The 21,480-nt window shown below is 32.3% G+C and overlaps 2 protein-coding genes across 2 annotated transcripts; both read right to left on the minus strand.

The window, feature by feature from the left end:
• Positions 1-3,273: 3,273 nt before the first annotated feature.
• Positions 3,274-4,677, minus strand: LOC112527552 (transcription factor MYB41-like). The gene is made up of 3 exons (XM_025138256.1): positions 4,518-4,677; positions 4,294-4,423; positions 3,274-4,088 (listed from the first exon to the last, which is right to left on the minus strand). The coding sequence occupies exons 1-3, from the start codon at positions 4,648-4,650 to the stop codon at positions 3,341-3,343; spliced, it is 1,011 nt and encodes a 336-aa protein (XP_024994024.1). The 5' UTR covers positions 4,651-4,677; the 3' UTR covers positions 3,274-3,340.
• An 8,507-nt stretch (positions 4,678-13,184) lies between these two features.
• On the minus strand, positions 13,185-18,427 carry LOC112528814 (protein THYLAKOID FORMATION1, chloroplastic-like). The gene is made up of 5 exons (XM_025139908.1): positions 18,099-18,427; positions 17,315-17,582; positions 16,958-17,174; positions 13,552-13,667; positions 13,185-13,462 (listed from the first exon to the last, which is right to left on the minus strand). The coding sequence occupies exons 1-5, from the start codon at positions 18,301-18,303 to the stop codon at positions 13,366-13,368; spliced, it is 903 nt and encodes a 300-aa protein (XP_024995676.1). The 5' UTR covers positions 18,304-18,427; the 3' UTR covers positions 13,185-13,365.
• Positions 18,428-21,480: the final 3,053 nt, after the last annotated feature.

Here is a 21,480-nt window from a genome sequence, read left to right on the forward strand (position 1 = left end):
CCCCTTATCATCTGGTTGTGTCGGACATGTAATTATACATATTTTCAAAACACAAAAAAATTAGAGTTAGACCTTGAGATCTAGTAAGAAATCTCTTTCATTGCTATTACACAAATACCTTTTATAAACTCTTAATTGTATAAATAATAAATATACAATATTTTATAGAACAAACATCTTTTTGTCGCATCAATATGATGAGATAACATTCAATTATCATAAACCAATGAAATAACCTATTTATCGCATCACATATAAATTTGTCGCATTTAAATAAATGAATTATAAAGTTGCCGCATCCAACAGATGAAATAATAGTAATTTGTCGCATCACACATGCTAATCCACATTTGTCGCACCTCAAAGATGCGATTAGTGATGGCCAAACCGGGCCGGGACCGCTGGAGGGCCGTGACCGGTAAGGACCGGTTATGGATTTAGGATGTTTCGCGGGATCGGTTATGGACCGTCCCGCCCCGATGTTTAAAAAATGTAGTTTTTACAAATGTAGCCGTTTTTTTTGCCCTTTTTGTATTTTTTTTTTGCTTTCTAAACAGTATATATAAGTTGGTTGAGGGATTTACATATATACCAAGTTCTCGATGCGCAAAAAACGCAAAAAAAATGTTCACAATTATCGGTTTTTCACTATATTTTATAAGACAATGTAATTTTAATTATAATAAAACGCATTTTTAAAGTGTATTTGAGTGACCCAATTACAAATTTTATAATGTATTAAAAATATATATCATTAAAAAGATAAAAATAAAAAAAGTTAATGACCGGAACCGACGGCCCATAACCGATTACAATAAAGCTTGACTGAGCTCAACTTTTTTGGTCGGGACCGGGACCTTTTAGTCAACACCTTTAGCATCAGCAGGGATTTGATTAGCTTTGAAATTTGGGCATTTTTTCATATAAAATGCAAGGACTTCACATTCCAAACATATTAAAAAATATGAAAAGAAAGACTAAAATAAATTTAAAAAAATGTAAAAACAATATAAATAACTTTAATAAATTAACATCTATTAAAAAACTATATATTGAAAACCAAAAGGAAAAAGAAGTCGCAAAGATGAAAAGATTTTTTCTTTATCTTTTTTGTTGTGATTATAAAAAGAACCGGTTAATCAACTAATTCTAATTTTAAAAAGATCAGAAAGCCAAATGGATCAAGCAAGATGAGGTTTGAAATATTTTGCCAACATGGTCAACGTTCATGCATCTTGCTTAAGTTGTCAAATCTTTTAATAAATTTCTTTCTAGAGATAAATTTGATCTTATAAATATAGAGAGAGTTAAAATCTTTTGTTAATAAAAAATATGGTGTTAATTTTATAAACTTATTATACCAATAATATTAATTTTTTTAGTAGAGGTTATTTCAAATGTTTGATTTAAAGATAAAGAACAAATATATAATTTTTAAATGTAAGTTACTTTTATGGTATTTAATGAGATGCTACAAACTTTTATGTGTAAATTACTTTTATGATATTTAATGACGTCCATAAATATTCATAAGAATGTGTTCATAAGAATGTGTGCATAATCATAAGGCGTTCATAAGATTTTGTTCATAACATATGGTGTTTATAAGTGTTCAATAAGATTTTATGAACATAATTGTATTATCCATATTAATGAACATAATCACATTATTCATAAGTGAACTCATATTTATATATAGAGATGTTCTTCATGTGTATATTAATGTTCATAATAATAAAGATTTTTTTATTAATGACAATAGATTAATGTTCATATGAATATTAATGTCATTAATGGGCATTTACAAACTTGATGAATTTTTTTTTCCCATAATACTCTTGTTCATGTATGTTCATCTTAGATGATAATGTACTATATTATTAATTATTATAAAATTATCATCATAATTTTTATCCATTAATTCATAAGATGAATGATTTTGATAGGTTTACAAAATTAATACCATAAATTAGGTTAACAAATTATATATATATATATATATATATATATATAATTAATTAGAGCCTAGCTATAAATCTTATACGTTGAAAGTTGTGTGATTCTCCAGGCTTCCAAGTGGAGTATTTATTTTTAATTAATCACGTCTCTTTGAATTAGTAAGAGTTAATTAGGATAATTATATTTTAATCACTATTTGAAGACTAATACGTAATTTACTCATGTTCCCGTGTTTCCTGTTTCCAAGGCAGGTTCACTCTGAATATAATATATTAGGGTTTTAAAACAAGTAATTAACAATGCAACGATGGTCTGGCTATATTTAGAAAATTAAGGAGTAGAACTAGAAGCGTATAAGGTATAGGGACCATTATCTGTATTCTTTAAACACAACACTTTGTAATTTAAATTGTGCCAGAAAAACCTAATACTAGCTTTATTTGAAATTTTCATATTTGTCGATCAACAATTATCACAGAAAAACCTAATATTACATAAGTTTTTTAGGTTTGTTTTATTATAAAATATTTAATTATTAACTAAAATAATTTGAATAAATTATGTTTCAAATTAAATGAATGAATTTTCGAATGAGAAAGGAAGTATTTGGTTTGAATTAGTAAGTAGTTATTAACGGGGGAATGAAAATAAAAAGTCTGTTAATTAAAGATAGTCTTGACATCTAAACAAAGTTAGTAGATATTAATCCCTTTTTATAAGACTGATGTAATTATCCTTGAGACAACTCGATATCCATATAAGAGATTAGGATTAAAATATCAATAAACCATGCAATGCTGGATGGTTAAAAAACAAAAGGCAAATATACGCTGACGTTCGCCTGCCTACAAATGCGTTTGTTTCAGTTTATATTTCTTTTAAAATCTGGAAACCGACACTTCATATGGATAAACCAAATTAAGTAGGACAAATAATCGGTTTGTTCGTTGACAGATCTTTAAAACTATATCTATTCGTCTCCTTTTTGGTAGTATTTTTGTCACCTTTTGTCTAACTTTCCTGTAAACACTTTTAAGTTATTCTATCAAGTGATCCAAATTAACTGCACTGTGTTTTATGTCGTTTTGTCTTAAAACATCCATTAATTTTATTTTGTTGGTTGATCAGGAAATGATATGAAACTGTAGAGAATATGGTTGCAGCATCGCTTCTACAGTCATGAATTCCAATAAAATATATACGCATAAAACGAACTTTGTTTATACAAATTAGTTATATCAAGTCGCATTATCCAGAAAAAAGACAGCCTTATGAAAGTATATATATAATTTCCAGCAAAAAACATCAAATATGATAATACCTAGTGGTATACAAGAACAACCACATGGTTCCATTCACAAGTCTGGTTTACAATAAATATTTACATAAAATCATCAAACTCAAAACTCTCCGGAATTTCGAACTTAAAATGCTTTCTGCAGTAACTTTCTATCTCATCCTCACTGCTGCTACCATTGATGAATATTGATGCTGAATCTAATGGTGTTGGGCTTGAGATGGGTGTTGGAAAAATAGAATCTACGTTGAAATTGTTGTTCTCAGTATTGGATAGCTGGAAAGTTGAGTTTTCTGATGCTTGTGATGTAAATTGGTCACTGTAATGTGGAAGGATGATAGAATCATCAGTCCAGCATGTAGGCACCAAATTTTCTTGACTAGTTTGGTCATTCAGGTTGACCATGTTTTCTGAAAAGCATTGGCTATTGTTCTTTTGCATGTGGTGTGCTTCATCCCAGAGTTGATTGCTTGGAAGACGTGATGATGGAGTGAAAGTCACACTTGCTATCTGCTGATTAGGGTTTTGACTCATAGGGGCTATGTGGTTATTAAGAAAAAACTCATTGTTTTGTTGAATCGATGAGGATGATGCCAAGAGAGTGGCAAGCCTTAAGACTTGTGGATTTACTAGGCTCTGGATGTTAAGAAGGTTTGAGAGATTGGATGAAGCTGAGTTGAGTATCGACGTCATGTCCAAGAGATCGTGGCGAGGACGATGTGTCACTGGATCAATTCCATTCCTGAGTAGTCTTTTCCGGATATGGGTATTCCAATAGTTTTTGATTTCATTGTCGGTTCTTCCGGGCAAACGTGCTGCAATTGCTGACCACCTATATATTGGATTAACCAAATTGAGATCATAATTAAAATTGATTAGACTTTAACGTAATTTCTAGAGCTAGCTAACAGTAGCATATATATATGATTCATATTTGTTATGTTCTTCAGATATGGAAACTTGTAAAAGACTAATTCAAATATTAATTCTAATTAAAAGAATTATGAAAGCACAAATTCTTTGACGTGTGAACTTACTTATTGCCAAGAACTTTATGTAGTTGGATGATGGTCTCCTCTTCTTCAAACGAGAATCTTCCTCTCTTGATATCAGGCCTCAAGTAGTTTGTCCAACGAAGTCGGCAACTTTTACCACATCGTTGAAGCCCTATTATAATATATAATCAAACATCTAATTATAAATTTGAAATTACTCAATAAAAAGGAAAAAAAAAAAAGGTTGCACATGCGCAGACACTCACCAGAGTTCTTGGGAAGGGTTCGCCAATTGCCAGGTCCATGTATTTGAATGTATTGCGTGAGTTTGAGGTCCTCTTCTTGTGTCCATGGCCCTTTCTTGAGTCCACTTTTGTCACAACATGGTGATCTTCCCATTTTCTTCTTGCTTTTCAATTGGGTCCTTGGTGATCTAAGAGAAAGATATATATGTGTTGTCGCTTTGTCTGAACAGGAAGATCGCTACTCCCATGTATATATAGATGACAGATAAATATGTTACAGACAAATACAAAGGTCATCAGGTCAAAAAGGATTTGGTTGTCAAAAGGATTTGGTGGTACCGTCATTTCTACAATATAATAAAGCATTAAAAACAAATCACCACATTAAGAGTTATGTTTTTTTTTAGATGAAAACATGTCACATATATGCAGACCAACAAAATATGTAGTAGGCTTCGAGTTTATTGAAGGAGCCAAATGCACTCTTATTATTTGATTTTTATTGTTATAAAATGTAAAAAAATGTGAGTTCAAATTTTGAAGTGTGTTGGTGTAATTGAGGATGTTTTTTTTAACTTACTCTATATGATTGTTATACTTAATGGAAATTTTTTTCTTTGGATACCCGTGTTTCAAAAAGAAAATCAAAACATTTTAGCATTATTAAATTTATTAATTATGTTCAAACATAAATATTTGATTTTTTATTGAGAATTATATTAATTTTCTACTTTAGTTTACAAAAATAAATTATGTCTCGTAAAATCGAACATATGTATGTATATATATATATATATATAGGCTTAATCATTTGAGAATACAATAAATTATGATAACGTTGAGAATTGGTTAATTGTATGCTATTTTACGTGTTTTTTCATCTATGCCTGAGATTTAATGTATTAGTTAATATATTTGTTTCACAATGTGTTTGTTTCATATGCATTTGTTTCACAGTGTGAAACTTTTAGTTCTATTTTTTGTTTTATAAACAATAAAAAATGTTCACATTGTGAAACGAATATATGTGAATCAAATGCATTGTAAAACAAATATATGTTAATCAACACATTAAATCGAAGTCACAGATAGAAAAAAAATCATGTGAAATAGTAAATGATGCACCAGTTCTCAAGATTATCATAATTTCACGAGTTCTCAAAAGAAGATATATATATATATATATATATATATATATATATAGATGGGGGCCGAATCAAATAAGAACTAATTAGTTTGTGGTAACCGTGAGGTTCAATATCAAACTCAAATCAATAGATAAATTAGAAAATTAATAATTTTGGTAATTTTGAATTAAAAGTTTAATGCAAGTACATTTTAGGTATTTTCTTTCATCTCTCATCTTTTCTCTCCTGTCTTCGGGCTTTCGTCCTCCGGTGATACCACAGGGTATCACAATGCATCTTATATGTGATTGAGTATCACACTGAGGTCGTTTGTGTGGTCAATCGGAGATGTAACATAGTGGTATCACAATGCATCTTATATGTGATTGAGTATCANGGAGATGTAACATAGTGGTATCACAATGCATCTTATATGTGATTGAGTATCACACTGAGGTCGTTTGTGTGGTCGATCGGAGATATAACATAGTGGTATTACAATGCATTTTATATGTGATTGAGTATCACACTGTATCTTTTGTTTAACATAGTCGATAATTTTAGGTATCACAGTGGTATCACCGGAGAACGATGGCCGGAGGACGGTGGACGGAGAGAGAAGAGAGGAGAGAAAATACATAAAATGTCATTGCATTAAAATTTTAATTCAAAATTACCAAAATTATAAATTTCTTAATTTATTTATTGATTTGTAGTTGAGATTGGATGTCACGGTTACCACAATTACTAGTCAGTTCTCCTTTAAATGGATATATATATATATATATATATATATGTATATGTATATGTATATGTATATATATGTGTGTGTGAATCATGAATCATATAGGATTTGACCTCCTCAATTGCTGATTACTAAAGTTGGTTCAGCAAAATGAAAATTGGAATAAATATTTCATACTGTTTGACCTTTTAAAAATGAAGATTAATGGTGGGTAAGGTTGTTGGATGCTCTACCAATTGCGACGAAATGTTTGTATGGTTTCTTGTTATTCTACCTTTCTAACATCTACACACTTTTTATCAAACCACGCACTTTTCTTCAAGGCTTACCTTTGTATATGTTTCATTAATTAGGAGGTTCTTTAATTTGGTGGATGATTTCTTTCCTTTATTAGATTATATCCTCCAATCATATATATAGTTAATTAATTCAGATAAACTTGAGTCATCAAACTATTTCTAGAATAATCTATTTAATTATAGTTTTAACAAATAATAATTAAGAAAGATGTTTTTATAATTGCTTGATTAATAACCAAAACACCTCAATTTAAAGCAAAATAGGAACATGAAGTAACTCCAAGTATAACAGTAAAAGCAAGACGTGTATAGGTGGATCAAGTTCCCATTGAAATAAGATCCACACAAAGAAAAACACCTGACGTTCGTTGATTATGAGCGACATCCCGAAAACGTCCGGGTCTAAATATGTAAAATTGCACCATATTAATGCCAAAGAAAACCATGCGATATTTTTTTTTTATCTTTTATTTTTTTAATCAATATTAATAATAAATTGCATTATACATATACTATACAGTGTACATTGATAATATATTTTATGTGACTCAATAATTATGATATACAACAAAAAATATTACTAGGTTTGTTTTAAGCCATGCAACAGAAGTCAACTGAGATTTGATAATAATAAACAATATATCAAATGAATTAATAATTGAGATTAAATTTATTTTGAAGGCGGAAAGATGCCAGACGTTACTTAACAAGTGGTCCAGCATCACTACGTTTTCTTCATCGCATACCTCATCAAAACCAGACACCTAAGCCTTTCTCAAACCCCTCACAAATTACTTCGTAAAGTTAAATATTGCTTTATATATATATATATATATATATATATATATATATATATGGGTACGTTCAAATAAAAACCACCCAATTTATATAAATCGTGAAAGCTACATTCAACCAATCATAATTTTTCATTTTGTTCATTTTTTTGTAATTATGAGATATTGATTAACCATTTTTATTGTGGATGATGTTAATCATAGATATTATCGTCTTCATTATTTTAATTTTAGAGAAATACATGAAACAGTTTTATTAAAATTTCATTAAATATTATATGAAACAATTTCATAACCATATATGAAACAAATTCATCAAAAAAAGTATTATATGAAACAATTTCATAACCATATATGAAACAAATTCATCAAAAAAAGTATTATATGAAACAATTTCACAAGATTAAACAATTTCATGTAAAAATTTCATAAGATTAAACAATGAAATGGACGTATGAAGGTGGTTTGTACGGTTTACACAAATAAGGGCAGTTTTCATTTGATCGCTCATATATATATATAGGGTTTATTTCAAATACAACCTATCGCATTTGTACAACCAATGCAACCCAATAAATTGAAATATTTATGGAAGTGATTAGAGTTCATTTATTATGATTTAAATATTTATGGAAGATGAATACGGTTCATTAATTATGATTAATACTTTATATTAGGAAATAATCAAAACCTTCATAAAATCACATATCAATCAAATGAAATGGACGGTTGAGATTAGGTTGTATTGGTTGCACAAATGACAAAGGTTGTATAATAACCAACCTCTATATATATATATATATATATATATATATATATATATAGACTTGGGATCACGTAAGACCAGTTTGTTTTCGTGAGACCAACTTTTTACACTTAAAACTTCACAGCAAAATGTTGTGAAGATAACCTTCACAGTATTTTGCTGTGAAGGTTCGACTTTTTTAAACCTTCACAGTGTTTTTGCTGTGAAGCTTCAAGTGTAAAAATGTGGTCTCACGGGTCTCACGAAAACAGTCTAGTCTCATGTGAACTCAACTCTATGTGTATATATATATATATATATATATATATATATATGAATTATAAGTATAACAGCATATGATCGATAGTTATCAAAATAAAATTTTATAATTAAAAATAAAATTATTGCGTCTTTCTACAATATGAAAAACAATTTTATGTAACGAGTCTCCATAAAAAATATGTAAATTATTTTAGATAATAAATTGAGCACAACTACTATGTACACATGCCTTATTATTGGCCATATATATGTAGCAGCCATCTGCATTTTATTTGCAAATTTTATTGTATTATTTTTTATATGTTATTCCTACATTTCACTAATTAATATGAAATCATGTATAGATATAATATTTCTATAATAAAAAAACTAACTTTCACGGATGGAAATCGCCGACGGCGCAATGCGTCATTAATTTCCGATGGAACAGTGATGGATATCGACCACGACAATAATCCTGACGAAAACAAAACTCGTGTGCTGATTTTACAATTTCCGCATAGATTTCTGCCGATAATTACTTCTACTAATTAATTAATTTTTTAAACTGTTGGTGATTCATCGTGTGTGTGTGTATGTACGTATATGTACGTATGTATGGGTCCTATATACATAAGTGGATTATCAAAAGCTAGATCAGAATCAACTATAAAGATATATAAATGACCAGTTAATTGATTTTGCATCAAGACCGGTCCAAAAAGTTTCAAAGTTTTGGTTTTAATGTCTCTCAAATTAATCAAATGCACTTCAATACTATGATTATTTCTTTTATGCTCTCTAGTCTTGAAAAATGTGGGTCTAGCTTGAGATATTAGTCTTTGTGAATGAAGTAGGCAATTGTCAAGGAGAATTTTCTCTGGGTTTTTAGTTTTCCATGTAAAAGACTGTCTTCATTTATCGATAGCCCACGGCTCTACTTTTTTATCCATATGGGACGGATTAAACTCCCCCATTTGATCCTGATATCCTTCGTCAGGCCTGCCTCCTTGAAATCGGCAATGTGGGATTCACTTAAGATGTTACAAGGCTCATTTTGAGCGATGAGGTTTGCCCCAATACCATTTGTAACACCCCAAGTCCAAAGAAGCAGGCTAGCCCGATAACTTGTAGTTCAACTCAAAATCATGGTGGTAACTCACAGCTTTAAATTTATAAGGAGTTCACAATTCTAATTTTTTTTTATCCATGTGAGACGGGTTGTTACTATGGTTATATGGGAGAGTATCTCAACTTTAAAGGTTAGTAGCATGCTATGTGGTTGAGTTTTGTATGATATTCTTCCACAAAATTGAAGTTCAATTGCATAAGCTTGAAGCACACTGATATTCTTCCACAAAGTCGAGAATACGTATAAAGTTAAGAGGCTAGAGAGAGTTTTCGCTCCTAAAAAATAACAATTGATAAAGAAAGAACAAATCCTGAAAATATATAAAAAGGCAAGATAAAAGTACCAAAATGCGCTTAAACTTTTGGCTACAAGACGCCTTTCATGGGCGTGAAAGCCAACAAAAAGTTCTAAGTTTTTCAGACAAAGGTGCACGGGCATGAGCTTCACACCCCTAAAGATGGACAAACCATTTTTCAGAGTCCAAAAGGGTTTTCTTCTCGACACTGAAGGCTATCATTACTAGAAAACTGGGTATTTCAAGTGGAAAAAATATGCCATAATTTTAATGGCAGACAACAAAAAAGTCAACTTTTGTTGACTTTCTCCCGAACTCCGTCGGAAACCCGTCGGTAAAATTATTCCGCCAATATTTCAAGCGGATTTTATAAATAATTATTTTACAATAGTTTTAGCTCTAATTACAATAATTTATCGGTGGATTTTCGGCGGATTTTTGATTAACTTCTTAAAATTAACGTCCGCCGGAAATCCGCCGGAAAGTAACTAAAAATTAAAATTTATTTTTTAACATTTCCGGCGGATTCCGGAGGGCCGCCGGTAATCCGCCAGTACAAATATTGAAGATTTAAAAAAAAAACTTAATACTTTTTGGCGGATTTTTGGTAGCCTTTTGATTTTTTTCCCATTTTTTAAACTTTTTTTCTTAATGGATCGTATTAGGCTTTAAAGAATCGTATTGGGTTTTAACGGTTCTATTAGGCTTTAGTAGATGTTAGTTGGGATCTAATGGATCGTATTGGGCTTTAAATGGATCATATTGGGCTTTAATCGATCGTATTGGGCTTTAATGAATTGTATTTGATTTAACGGTTTTATTAGGCTTTAGTGGATAATTGGGATTTAACGGTTCTATTGGATTTAATGGAATCGTATTGGACTTTAATGGATCGTATTGAGCTTTAATGGATCGTATTTGGGCTTTAATGGATGTTAGTTGGGCTATATATATATATATATATATATATATATATATATATATATATATATATAGGAGCGATCAAATGAAAACTGCCCTCATTTGTGTAAACCGTACAAACCACCCTCATACGTCTATTTCATTGTTTAATTTTATGAAAAAATTTCATGAAATTGTTTAATCTTGTGAAATTGTTTCATATAATACTTTTTTTTGATGAATTTGTTTCATATATAGTTATGAAATTGTTTCATATAATATTTATTGAAATTTTAATGAAACTGTTTCATGTATTTCTCTAAAATTAAAATAATGAATACGATAATATCTATGATTAACACCCTCCACAATAAAAATGGTTAATCAACCTCTCATAATTACAAAAAAATGAACAAAATGAAAAATTATGATTGGTTGAATGTGGTTTTCATGGTTTATACAAATTGGGTGGTTTTTATTTGAACACTCCCCTATATATGTGTGTGTATGGGGGGAAGTTCAAACGAGAACACTTCTATTTTACGAGAACACGAGAACACTCTTATCACATGTGATAATACGCGTGAGGGAACCCTGTGATGTGTGAACGACGTGCTCTACGACTTAGGTCGCGCCAAAGGTTGTCTGCGTCTATGATTTAGTATCACATGTGATGGTCTTGATGGATTATAGTATCATATCAACAATAATCTTATCACATGTGATAATACTTGTGATGGGGCTTACTAATGTAAGGGCGACTTGGCCTGCAACCAAGATCGCATTAGAAAATCGTCTGCGTCTCTGATTTAGTATCACATGTGTATCATATGTGATGGAATAATAATATCACACGTGATTGTCTATAGTAAAAGGGTGTTCTCGCATTCTCGTAAAATGAAGGTGTTCTTGTTTGAAACTTTCCATATATGGGAAAGGTTCAAATGAGAACCCCTATGATTTACGAGAACGTGAGAACAACTTATTAACCTCATATTGTGATAACAATTAAAATTAAAAGATTTTTGAAATTAAAATTGAAATTTAAAACGATTCAAAAAAAAAATTGAGATTCGAAGGGTAATAATGGAAATCAAAATCATACAATTTTAAACACAATCACATTATAATTCTAGAAATTAGAGTTATCCACTTAATTCAACAGTTATCGTTTTGATCATGGTATGATATGGGTGTGATAATATGTGTGAGGGGACCCTGTGATGTGCGAATGACTTGTTCTACGACTTAGGTCGTGCCAAAGGTTGTTTGCGTCTATGATTTAGTATCACATGTGATGATCTTGATGGATTATAGAAACATATCAACAATAACCTTATCACATGTGATAATACTTGTGAGGGAGCTTAGTGGTGTAAGGGCGATTTGGCCTGCAACCAAGATCGCACAAAAAATCGTCCGCATCTCTGATTTAGTATCACATGTGTATCATATGTGATGGAATAATAGTATCACATGTCATTGTCTATAGTAAAAAGGTGTTCTCGAGTTCTCGTAAAATGAAGGTGTTCTCTTTTGAAACTTTCCATATATATATATATATATATATATATATATATATATATAGAGAGAGAGAGAGAGTTTGTTTCAAATACAACCTGTTGCATTTGTACAACCAATGCAACCCAATAAATTGATATATTTATGAAAATGATGAGAGTTCATTTATTATGATTTGAATATTTATGGAAATGCTGAGAGTTCATTTATATATCAAAATCTCCTTGGAGTCCATTCCAAGTATACTAGACGCGTGGTTAAAATAGTCCAATAAAACAATGTTATATATATATATAAACGGCATATTAATCATCCCAATTGGTTAATGATAAAGCCAAAGTGTTAAGATACAATTACAAATAAATAGGTGTTTAAGATCGAACTTACTCACATATATGAAACTAGCGTTGTTCTAACAATATTAGACGATGTTGGTTTGGAACTAAAATTTATCATTTTTATATATGTATGTCGAAATGTAAAACAAAACAAGAGATTTAACAATGTATTAACTTCTTACGACAAGGAATCACAACAAAAGATAAAAGAAGGTTAGCATCACTTACTCATCTTTTTTATTCCAAACAACAATAGCTACCGTAGCAAAAAGAACACGAAAATAGAAGTGTCTTGTTATTACAAACAAATATGCGTTACATTAAGTTTTTAAGAAAACAAATGCTTAAAAGGCATATTAAATTGCTTATTGTTAACCTTACTGAATAAGTCACTTTATATATCATAAAGTTACTATCAAACAATGATGTATAACTATATAACCTGATAAGTTTTGAGTCTCATTGAATTACTGACAAACCGCTTTTATTTGGACATGAGGTGATGTACCAATTATACAATTTACATACAAATTTAAAAAATAAAACAGAATTTGCATATTATATTGTTTTTTTCACAAATTCAAGTAATAGTTATACAAATCAACATGGGCATCAAATATTTCTCGTTAGAATTTGTATACTGATTCTTTTATCACAAGGAAAGGAAATATGAGGCTCAATTTACACTGGACAAAGCTTGTAAAGGGTTTTATTAGTACTTTGTTGCATACTGATTTTCAGCTAAGCAGTTTTTAACTGCTTCGTTCGCCTTTTGAGGTTCGCTTCTTTCTTCTTGTTTCTTTTTCTCCCTGAAAACAACATTAAAAACGAATCTGTCATTCATGAAATTAAGGTGTTAAAAAACACGACAGTTTCCATGTTTCAGAAAGTGAATTACCTCTCGACATATTCCTTCAGAAGTTCTTTTGCTTGAACAAGCTTTGAGAGCAGGTTACGATAAACGTCAAGATCCCTATCCACGCTTCTTTTATCGATGTTCAGTGCGCCACAAAGCTGGATTAATGCCATAACCGCATTTAGAAAAAAACATGTCTTCCATCATTTTGTGAGGATAATTTTCGTGAACAAAAATATCTTTTTATAACTGTGGGCGTCCAGGCGAACCTTAACTAATCCCATGGAGCCCAAAACATAACCATAGCCAGAAAAATCTCCGGGGACCCTGAGTAGACTCTAACTGGCGACCTATGGTCATTTACATAAGAAAGTTAAATACAAATATCTTGAGGCCTCGTATCTCTCTTGGATCCCACACAATTAGAATAGACGCACCTAGACTGAGGTTCTAGTGACTCGGCACCTTGTCTTGGTAACTAATAAGGTTTATGCAATCGTAAGGGCATTAGGTACAACTATAACCCCGTGATGTTGAAGCTTTAAGTCCCATTCATCGAGTTAAACAAGCCATCCTCACCCATATTCATAATTTGTGTCATAGGGCTCAAGAACTCCTTCACCAGAATCTAAGCTCCCTTCCCCTGATTTGTGATAGGAGCTCGTTTCTTGATTATCATCATTTCGTTTCTCAAAGCACGACTCTTATACCTAACTCACAGATCCAGATTATCACTAGATAACAGAACAGGAAACAAGTTTGTATTGCAAGTTTAGTTTATGAAAAGCTTTCACTCGGATTTCATAGGAGAGTCCATATTCCCTTGAGAAGGTTCTAGGACCTTCTATACAAACTTAAGACTAAGAACGAGCATCAAGAGGATTCTAGAATATGACAAGTTATAACTGTCCTTGAACACTTCAAAGAGGAATAGACTTTCCTAGAGCCATCTTCTGTTAGATGCTTTGCCCTGTAGCCATCTTTTATAAGATGCTTAAGCCAAACTATTAGAACAACAATTATACTCAATCTTATCATAACAACAATAAATGTGAAAGAAATAGAAGGTGAGACAATTTTGGAGGCTAAAGGAAATCTTCCAATAAAGTCCACAAGCGTTACTTTCAAATATGAAAGATCACTGGCTAGTGAATTTTACATTTCAAGAATCTTAGTTTGACTTTTACAAGCCAATATCAGGTCAAATACTGAAAGAAAGTAGCAATAAACCTCAAATATGTTTCTCTATGCTGCTAAGAAGATCTGAATCTCAGTGCCACCTGGATGGAGGTTGGCTGATGATGTCAAAGTTAGAATAAAGACTACGATATTTAGTCCCATTCGTTTTGGGCATTAATGGGTCTTATTTACATGCCGTTAGAAGAAATGAGGATGTATCATCAGGGCATTTGGTGTAATTGGGTTCAAAAAGAGAATGAAAGGGGTTGTTAGTTAAGCTATAATACGAGTTAAGCGGGGCGGAGTGCACAATTGTATAAGCTAGCTAGAACCCCGGATTGCCAAATGTTGCCATATGGCCCGGTCAAGGGGGACTAGGGGCTACGCCCCTTGTGAGGTTAAGGGGCAGAGCCCTTGTGCTGGTGCCACCGATGCAGATCAGTGTTTACCTACTGATGCATATCAGCATTTACCCACTGATGTTGATAAGTGGGTGCACCCACTGATGCTATGTTCCTAATTGCTAGGCCAAGAACCCCTGATTTTTCATCTTCTTGCTAGAGCCCATTACAAAATTTAATTGTATCTTCTTATGACAAGCGTTGGCCACTCCAACCACATCAACCCATTTTCAATTATAATTTCCAAACATAGTCTAATTTTATACTTAAAGAGTAATAAAACAATATAGTAAAATAATTTAATAAGACGATACAATAAATTCGTATAATTAAATAAAGTAACAAAATAATTTAGTAATATAACAAACAAATATTCAAAATATAAGTTTGTTTTGTAACTTAATGTAATTTTGCTTTACTGGCCTATTGTATTCGACTATTGGATATACAGATGAAAACAGTAGTATAAATTTGGTGAAAGAATTCCATGTTTTTTGGATAATTGAATCTTATTCTTGAATCATATATTATCATACTTCTACTTCTCACTAATGAATTCCAGGGGTTTATGATGTTTTAATATAAAAAGAAAGCTGAAGGTATTTGATTGAACTACTTTTCTAACGTTCAAGTGATAATGTATAGCACTTTATTCTTCAAAAAAATATTGATGATGTATTGAACAATTATATTGTTACTTCCTATATGTTTGACACGTAGATTGACGTAAAAATTCAATCTATTGTTCATGGATTTTATAGAAGAAAACATGCAAATTCTTCTCGAGATCCTAAAAAAGACAACAAAGAATGAGAGTACCCCTATATCTAATTCCGATAATTGAGAACCCCTACAAAGAAGTTCAAAAGGAAAACAATGAGCTTGTTCGGACCCCTGGGTTCTAAAACCCGTGTTCCACCCCCGAATTTACTGCAGGTACCTCTTACAACTTCCCAATAACCGCTGATAACTTCTAGAAACTGCTTACCTTTAAAAGATATTCTCATTCTTGTTTATGCATACAAAATTCAAGAACTTCTGTGTTTTTCGTCAAAATATTACTTAAGGAAAGTGATTTCCTACACGAATTAGATTCTTGATCCAAGTCTGATCTGTTTTTAATTGCTTATGGGACCCATATGCCAGTTCTCTAATAGTTACTTGGGAGGATATATGAAGATTGAGAAAATTGGAATCCTATTTGTATTCCATTGTTAGTTTATAGCATGAGCATCATTTTGTATATGGGACTTCAATGCATCTTGTGAAAATGAGTTTTGTTCCCCAACATATATCTGCTTCCGTAAGTATTATCTCTAGTACCACGCACACACACGTATATGCCGCTCGCAAGTAGGGTCTGAACGCACATATATAATACTAGTGTAGTAGCGTATGTATATGTAAACAAAGAAAGAGACTTGTATATGTAACTATGTGTATATATATAAGCAATCCTGTTTATTCCCATCTAGAGAGGAAAAGAGGTACTGGATGCACTCCAGAACTATTGGTTCCAAAACCTTGAAAAAGTAATGGAGTACCATTTCGGCCATAACCACCCAAGTGTAGTGAAACCACTTCAACCAAAAAAGCAGCTAAACATCAACAGCAATGTGAGATAGTGAAGCTTCCCCTCCCACTAACCCAAAGAACAAAGATAAGATGGTTTTTCAAATGCCTCCAAACAGTGCTAAGGGGCAGTAAAGCCTAGGTGATTGTAGGTCATATTTGGTGCCTGTGTATCTTTGAGATGATGGGTTCTGTTGCATATGCCAAAGGGATCGCTCACATAAGCATTAACACATACTATAGAAGCAATTTTCTGTGGAGAAAAGGAAGATGACTAGTGATAGAATGTCTGTTACCTTCTCCAAAATGGTGGGTTCTGTTGCATTTGCCAACTCTAGAAGGCGAAACAAACCAACAGCAAAAAAACGACTATAGCTGAAACTTCCGTTACCCCCAGCTCTATCTGCAATATCCTTCAGTATGTCCTCAATCTCTCCTGCTTTAGATGAAAAGTCGACCAATGAACTAGAGTTTTGAGCACGGGCCCACATTTCCAATTTCTCTGCATCACCCCTGCAGTTTATGGCAAATATCGTTCAGTTGAAATGGTAGAAAATCATTCAATGTTTATGGCAAATATAGTTCAGTCTAAGTGCAGATAGGAAGAATAGAAGATAAGAACAGCCAAAACTTAGTGGGATTCTCTGACTGGCCTGTACTGTTGTGGATCCTCGTTTAGTGCATTAATATATGCTTGGAAGATGGCTTCTCGATCATCATCACTTGGGTATCCTTCCATAAGTTGATCATAAACAGTAACAAACCCCAAAGCAAATACTGCATCATAACGATAGGTCTTTTTGTATCTCATTAGATGTTGTTGTACAATTAGTTCTTGCAGCACCGTGTTGTAGATACTTGGTATCGGCCGTTTGTAAGAATTGAGAAATTTCAATTTTGTCTCAGACACTGGTGGTGGAGCTGAAGGCAAAATCCAGTGTTAATACATTTTATAGACCCATCTACAATATATAGCTATATTCTTGCATAAACTATCTTATGATCTAAAGAGCACACTTTCACAAATCACAGAAACTTTATACTCATCATTTCCATTGAAAGTATCCCACGACTATTATGACATCAAGCCTACAGCTTTTCAGTTCCAAATTGTAAAGCTTTTATGAACTTGAGAGAAATTGTTGGTATAAAGCATGAAGTGGTTATCAATCTTTTCTACAAATTTCAGAAAGGTGCATCACTTTTCAAGTTAAAATTGCTCCAATAAACCTCAAAAAGATTCAATGTTTTGTAACAATGCATCAGTATCCCATAAACCAAGCATCCATTAAACTAAAATACCAAGAAAATTAACACAATTAGTAAAAAAAAAGGTTATCTAGCAACATGTTAGAGGCTATGCTGTTCTCTTGGATATAAATATCCTACATTGATAATGCATGAATAATTAGATAAAACATAAACATGAGAACTTGCCTGATCCGGAAGACATGCAATGAACAACAAAGCGAGAACTTGAATTCGAAGCTCGAAAGCTTATTGAATGAAATGAGAAGCTTGAACGAACCCTAAACGCATCGGAATTGGAAAGAAGGCAGCGAGCCGAAGACGAGAGACAGAGTTTTCTATCGGATGGTGATTGAGCGACTCCGCAGAAAGAAAGTGAAGTAACAGTGGCCATTATAAAGACAAAATGCAGGATCGAAATCGATATTTGAAAGATACCCAGATGAATTTAGTTCATAAATTGAAAAGGGGAACCATTTTAGATTAGAGTGGCAGATAGTTGAAGAGAAAAATCAAATTGGGGGAAAGGGAGAAGAGGGGCTCAAGTGCGGTCGAAAATTTGAGGCTTATCTGTTATCCACTCCAAGATGAGTTGTTAGTTATCTGACGTGTAGCCAATAAAGATTACACACGTTGGACTGGTATGATGCTGACCTGACAAGACCACTTTCTTGTTCTTCCAAGAATCTTGATTTTGGACTCCAAGAAAGAAGAAGCAACCCGCTCTTGAGGAATCAAACTCCACAACCATCCAAACAAAGGTTATGTGTCGTTGGTTCTTACGATTATTAAAGATCCCCCGAGCAGGGACGGACCCAGAATTTGTTTTATACGGTGGCACTATTTGATCATAAGAAAAAAAAATATATGAATTTTTTTTTCAAACGGTGGCACCGTTTGATTAAGAAAATGACACTAATATGATTCGGACTTGGGTGTGGAGTGGAATAAAAGCCTCGTCGAAAAGCATCTTTCAACCGTAGCAGTTGCAACAGGCAAAACCAGTGTTAGTTTCAATAACTGATAGACTAAAGGATGAGAAAGATGCTTTCTTGTTGCCACAAATGCATGTATCCCATGATTCCCACATTGGTCTCTGAACAAGTAATCATTAATCAGTAATCAGTAATGAGTAATATAAATAAGTAAATCTAATCAACTTATCAACATATGAAACCTAAACATCATAAACAGTAAACAAAAAAGAATGATCAATTTGTATAACCTAAACAATTAATCAACTAATCAAGTAAACAGTAAACAAAAAAGAATGATCAATTTGTATAACCTAAACAATTAATCAAGTAACATTTGTATAACCTAAACAATTAATCAAGTAAATAGTAAATAATCAACTAAACAGTAAACAKAAAAGAATGATCAATTTGTATAACCTAAACCTAAATCAAATAAGGTCATAGATTTGGGGCTTTACCAGTTTACCGCTTTAGTTAATGCCTTAATGGACCATTAGATTTAGGGCTTTAGTAGTTTAGTTAATGGACCATTAGATTTGGGGTTTTGGTTAATGGACCATTAGATTTAGAGCTTTAGTTAATGGACCATTAGATTTTATTTGGGCTTATTTTTGCATTTTATTTGGGCTTTAGTTGCACTCTTAGAATTTGGGGAAAAATACGGTAGCACMTTCCGAAACGATACGGTAGCACTGTTTTATTTGGGCTTTAGTTGCACTCTTARAATTTGGGAAAAAATACGGTAGCACCTTCCGAAACGATACGGTAGCACTGTTAACAAACCTAAAAATTTTACCCTTCGGAGACGAAATAATACGGTGGCACGTGCCACCCATGGCGACACACTAGGTCCGCCCATGCCCCCGAGTCAAGATTCATGAAAACTGGTTTAAGAATGACTACTAGAAAAAAGTTAACCTTCAACATCTACCTAATGGAAATTAATTAGTTTTCGTTTGTAACGACAACCAGTGATGGAAATTTTACTCGTGGGATGGGTCTCCGTGGGTATTCGAACCTAACAGGACAGGGATTCTCCACTTTTGATGGGTAATGAGACAGAGACGGGGTTTATTTTCATACCCGAAACAGGGTCGAAACAAGGTCTAGATGGCATTATCTGTCCCTAATTCGTCTCCAATTAATTGTTTTTGTTAAACATATGTATATGATGTGTACAAGAGCAACTCCAACCTTCACAACAAAAAAACACCAAAAACACCAAATATGGTGGATCCATAAACATAAAAAAAAAAACTCAACTCCAACCTTTTGGCGTCTATCTCTTCCACAGCAAATTTGCCGTTCATTTCCTTCCTCCGGCAAAACTTTGGTGTATTTGACATGCGATTGGATCCAAATGAACGGCAAAACTAGGGTTTTGCTGTTCGATTAGTTTTGCCGTTCGATTGGAGTTGCTCTAAGTAAATAAATATGGATATATTTATATAACATTCAGTACTAAATGACAAATATATTTGATTTTTAATATTGATAATTAATATGGTGACGGTTTATTATAACTTTAATTTTAGATTACGTTGTTTTTATTGTTTTTTTATTAAAAGGGTACCGGACGGGTTTTCTGAATCCGACGGGGATTCCATTCCCCCAAACCCGACGGAGATTAATCGACGGGGTTAGGAATGGAGGATTAAACAAGAGTCAGGATCGGAAAAGAAGATGCATTATCCATTTAATACCCATCCAGTTTCCATCTCTATCACCAACGGTCAAGGCATATGAAGAGGTTAGAGGTATGTAGGTAGTTGGTTGTTCACACTTTATGATCTTCCCTCTTCCTACCATAAAAATTTGAATTATTAAAACACGGTAATCACAATCTCCACCCAATATACCATACAATATATTACTGGATATATTCTTGAATTTACATTGTGTTTTTGTTTTATTAATCTGGATATCTAACTCGTTATAAAATCCGACTAATTCCAGAACAACTATCTGCTTTACTGATAATCCAGAGTCATTGTATTTGAACCTTTGTGGCCACAAGAGAATTTTTATTTCTTCTTGGATTTGAACCTGGGACCTCCCGGTATTTTTGATCTTTGGAGTCAAGCTCAAACCAACCAAGCACCACTCTTGTGGTTTTATACTGTGCTTTTATAAGTAATTGAAAATGATTTAAGTTTAGAGTAAATTATAAATGTGGTCCTTGTGATTTGTTTAAAATAACATTTTTCATTTTTATGGTTTCAAAATTACAAAATAGCATGATCGTTGTTTGTAAAAAAAAATCTAGATTTGATCCTTGGTTCTAATAGTCATTAAAAAAAGTGTTAAATAAGTGGTATTTTCGTGAACCAAAATTGTAGTTTACTCTTTAAGTTTATACTATATGTTGCCGATCAAGTCTTGATATGTCAATCTAGAATTTATGTAAGTGTCTTTTTGTTAACCGTGAGTGTCCAAATTATTTTGTACACACTTAATTAATTCCGGGGGTCTTAAAGAATAGTAAGAAAAAATCCCTGATGGCCTTATAAAAAAATAAATATTTAAAAACTCAAACCTTATTATCTGTTGAATTAATCCTAAAAAAATATTTTTGTACATGTTGCCACCTCGCT

The sequence above is a fragment of the Cynara cardunculus genome, assembly GCF_001531365.2.
Source record: "Cynara cardunculus var. scolymus isolate 2C chromosome LG 15, CcrdV1, whole genome shotgun sequence".
Taxonomy (NCBI): Eukaryota; Viridiplantae; Streptophyta; class Magnoliopsida; order Asterales; family Asteraceae; genus Cynara; species Cynara cardunculus.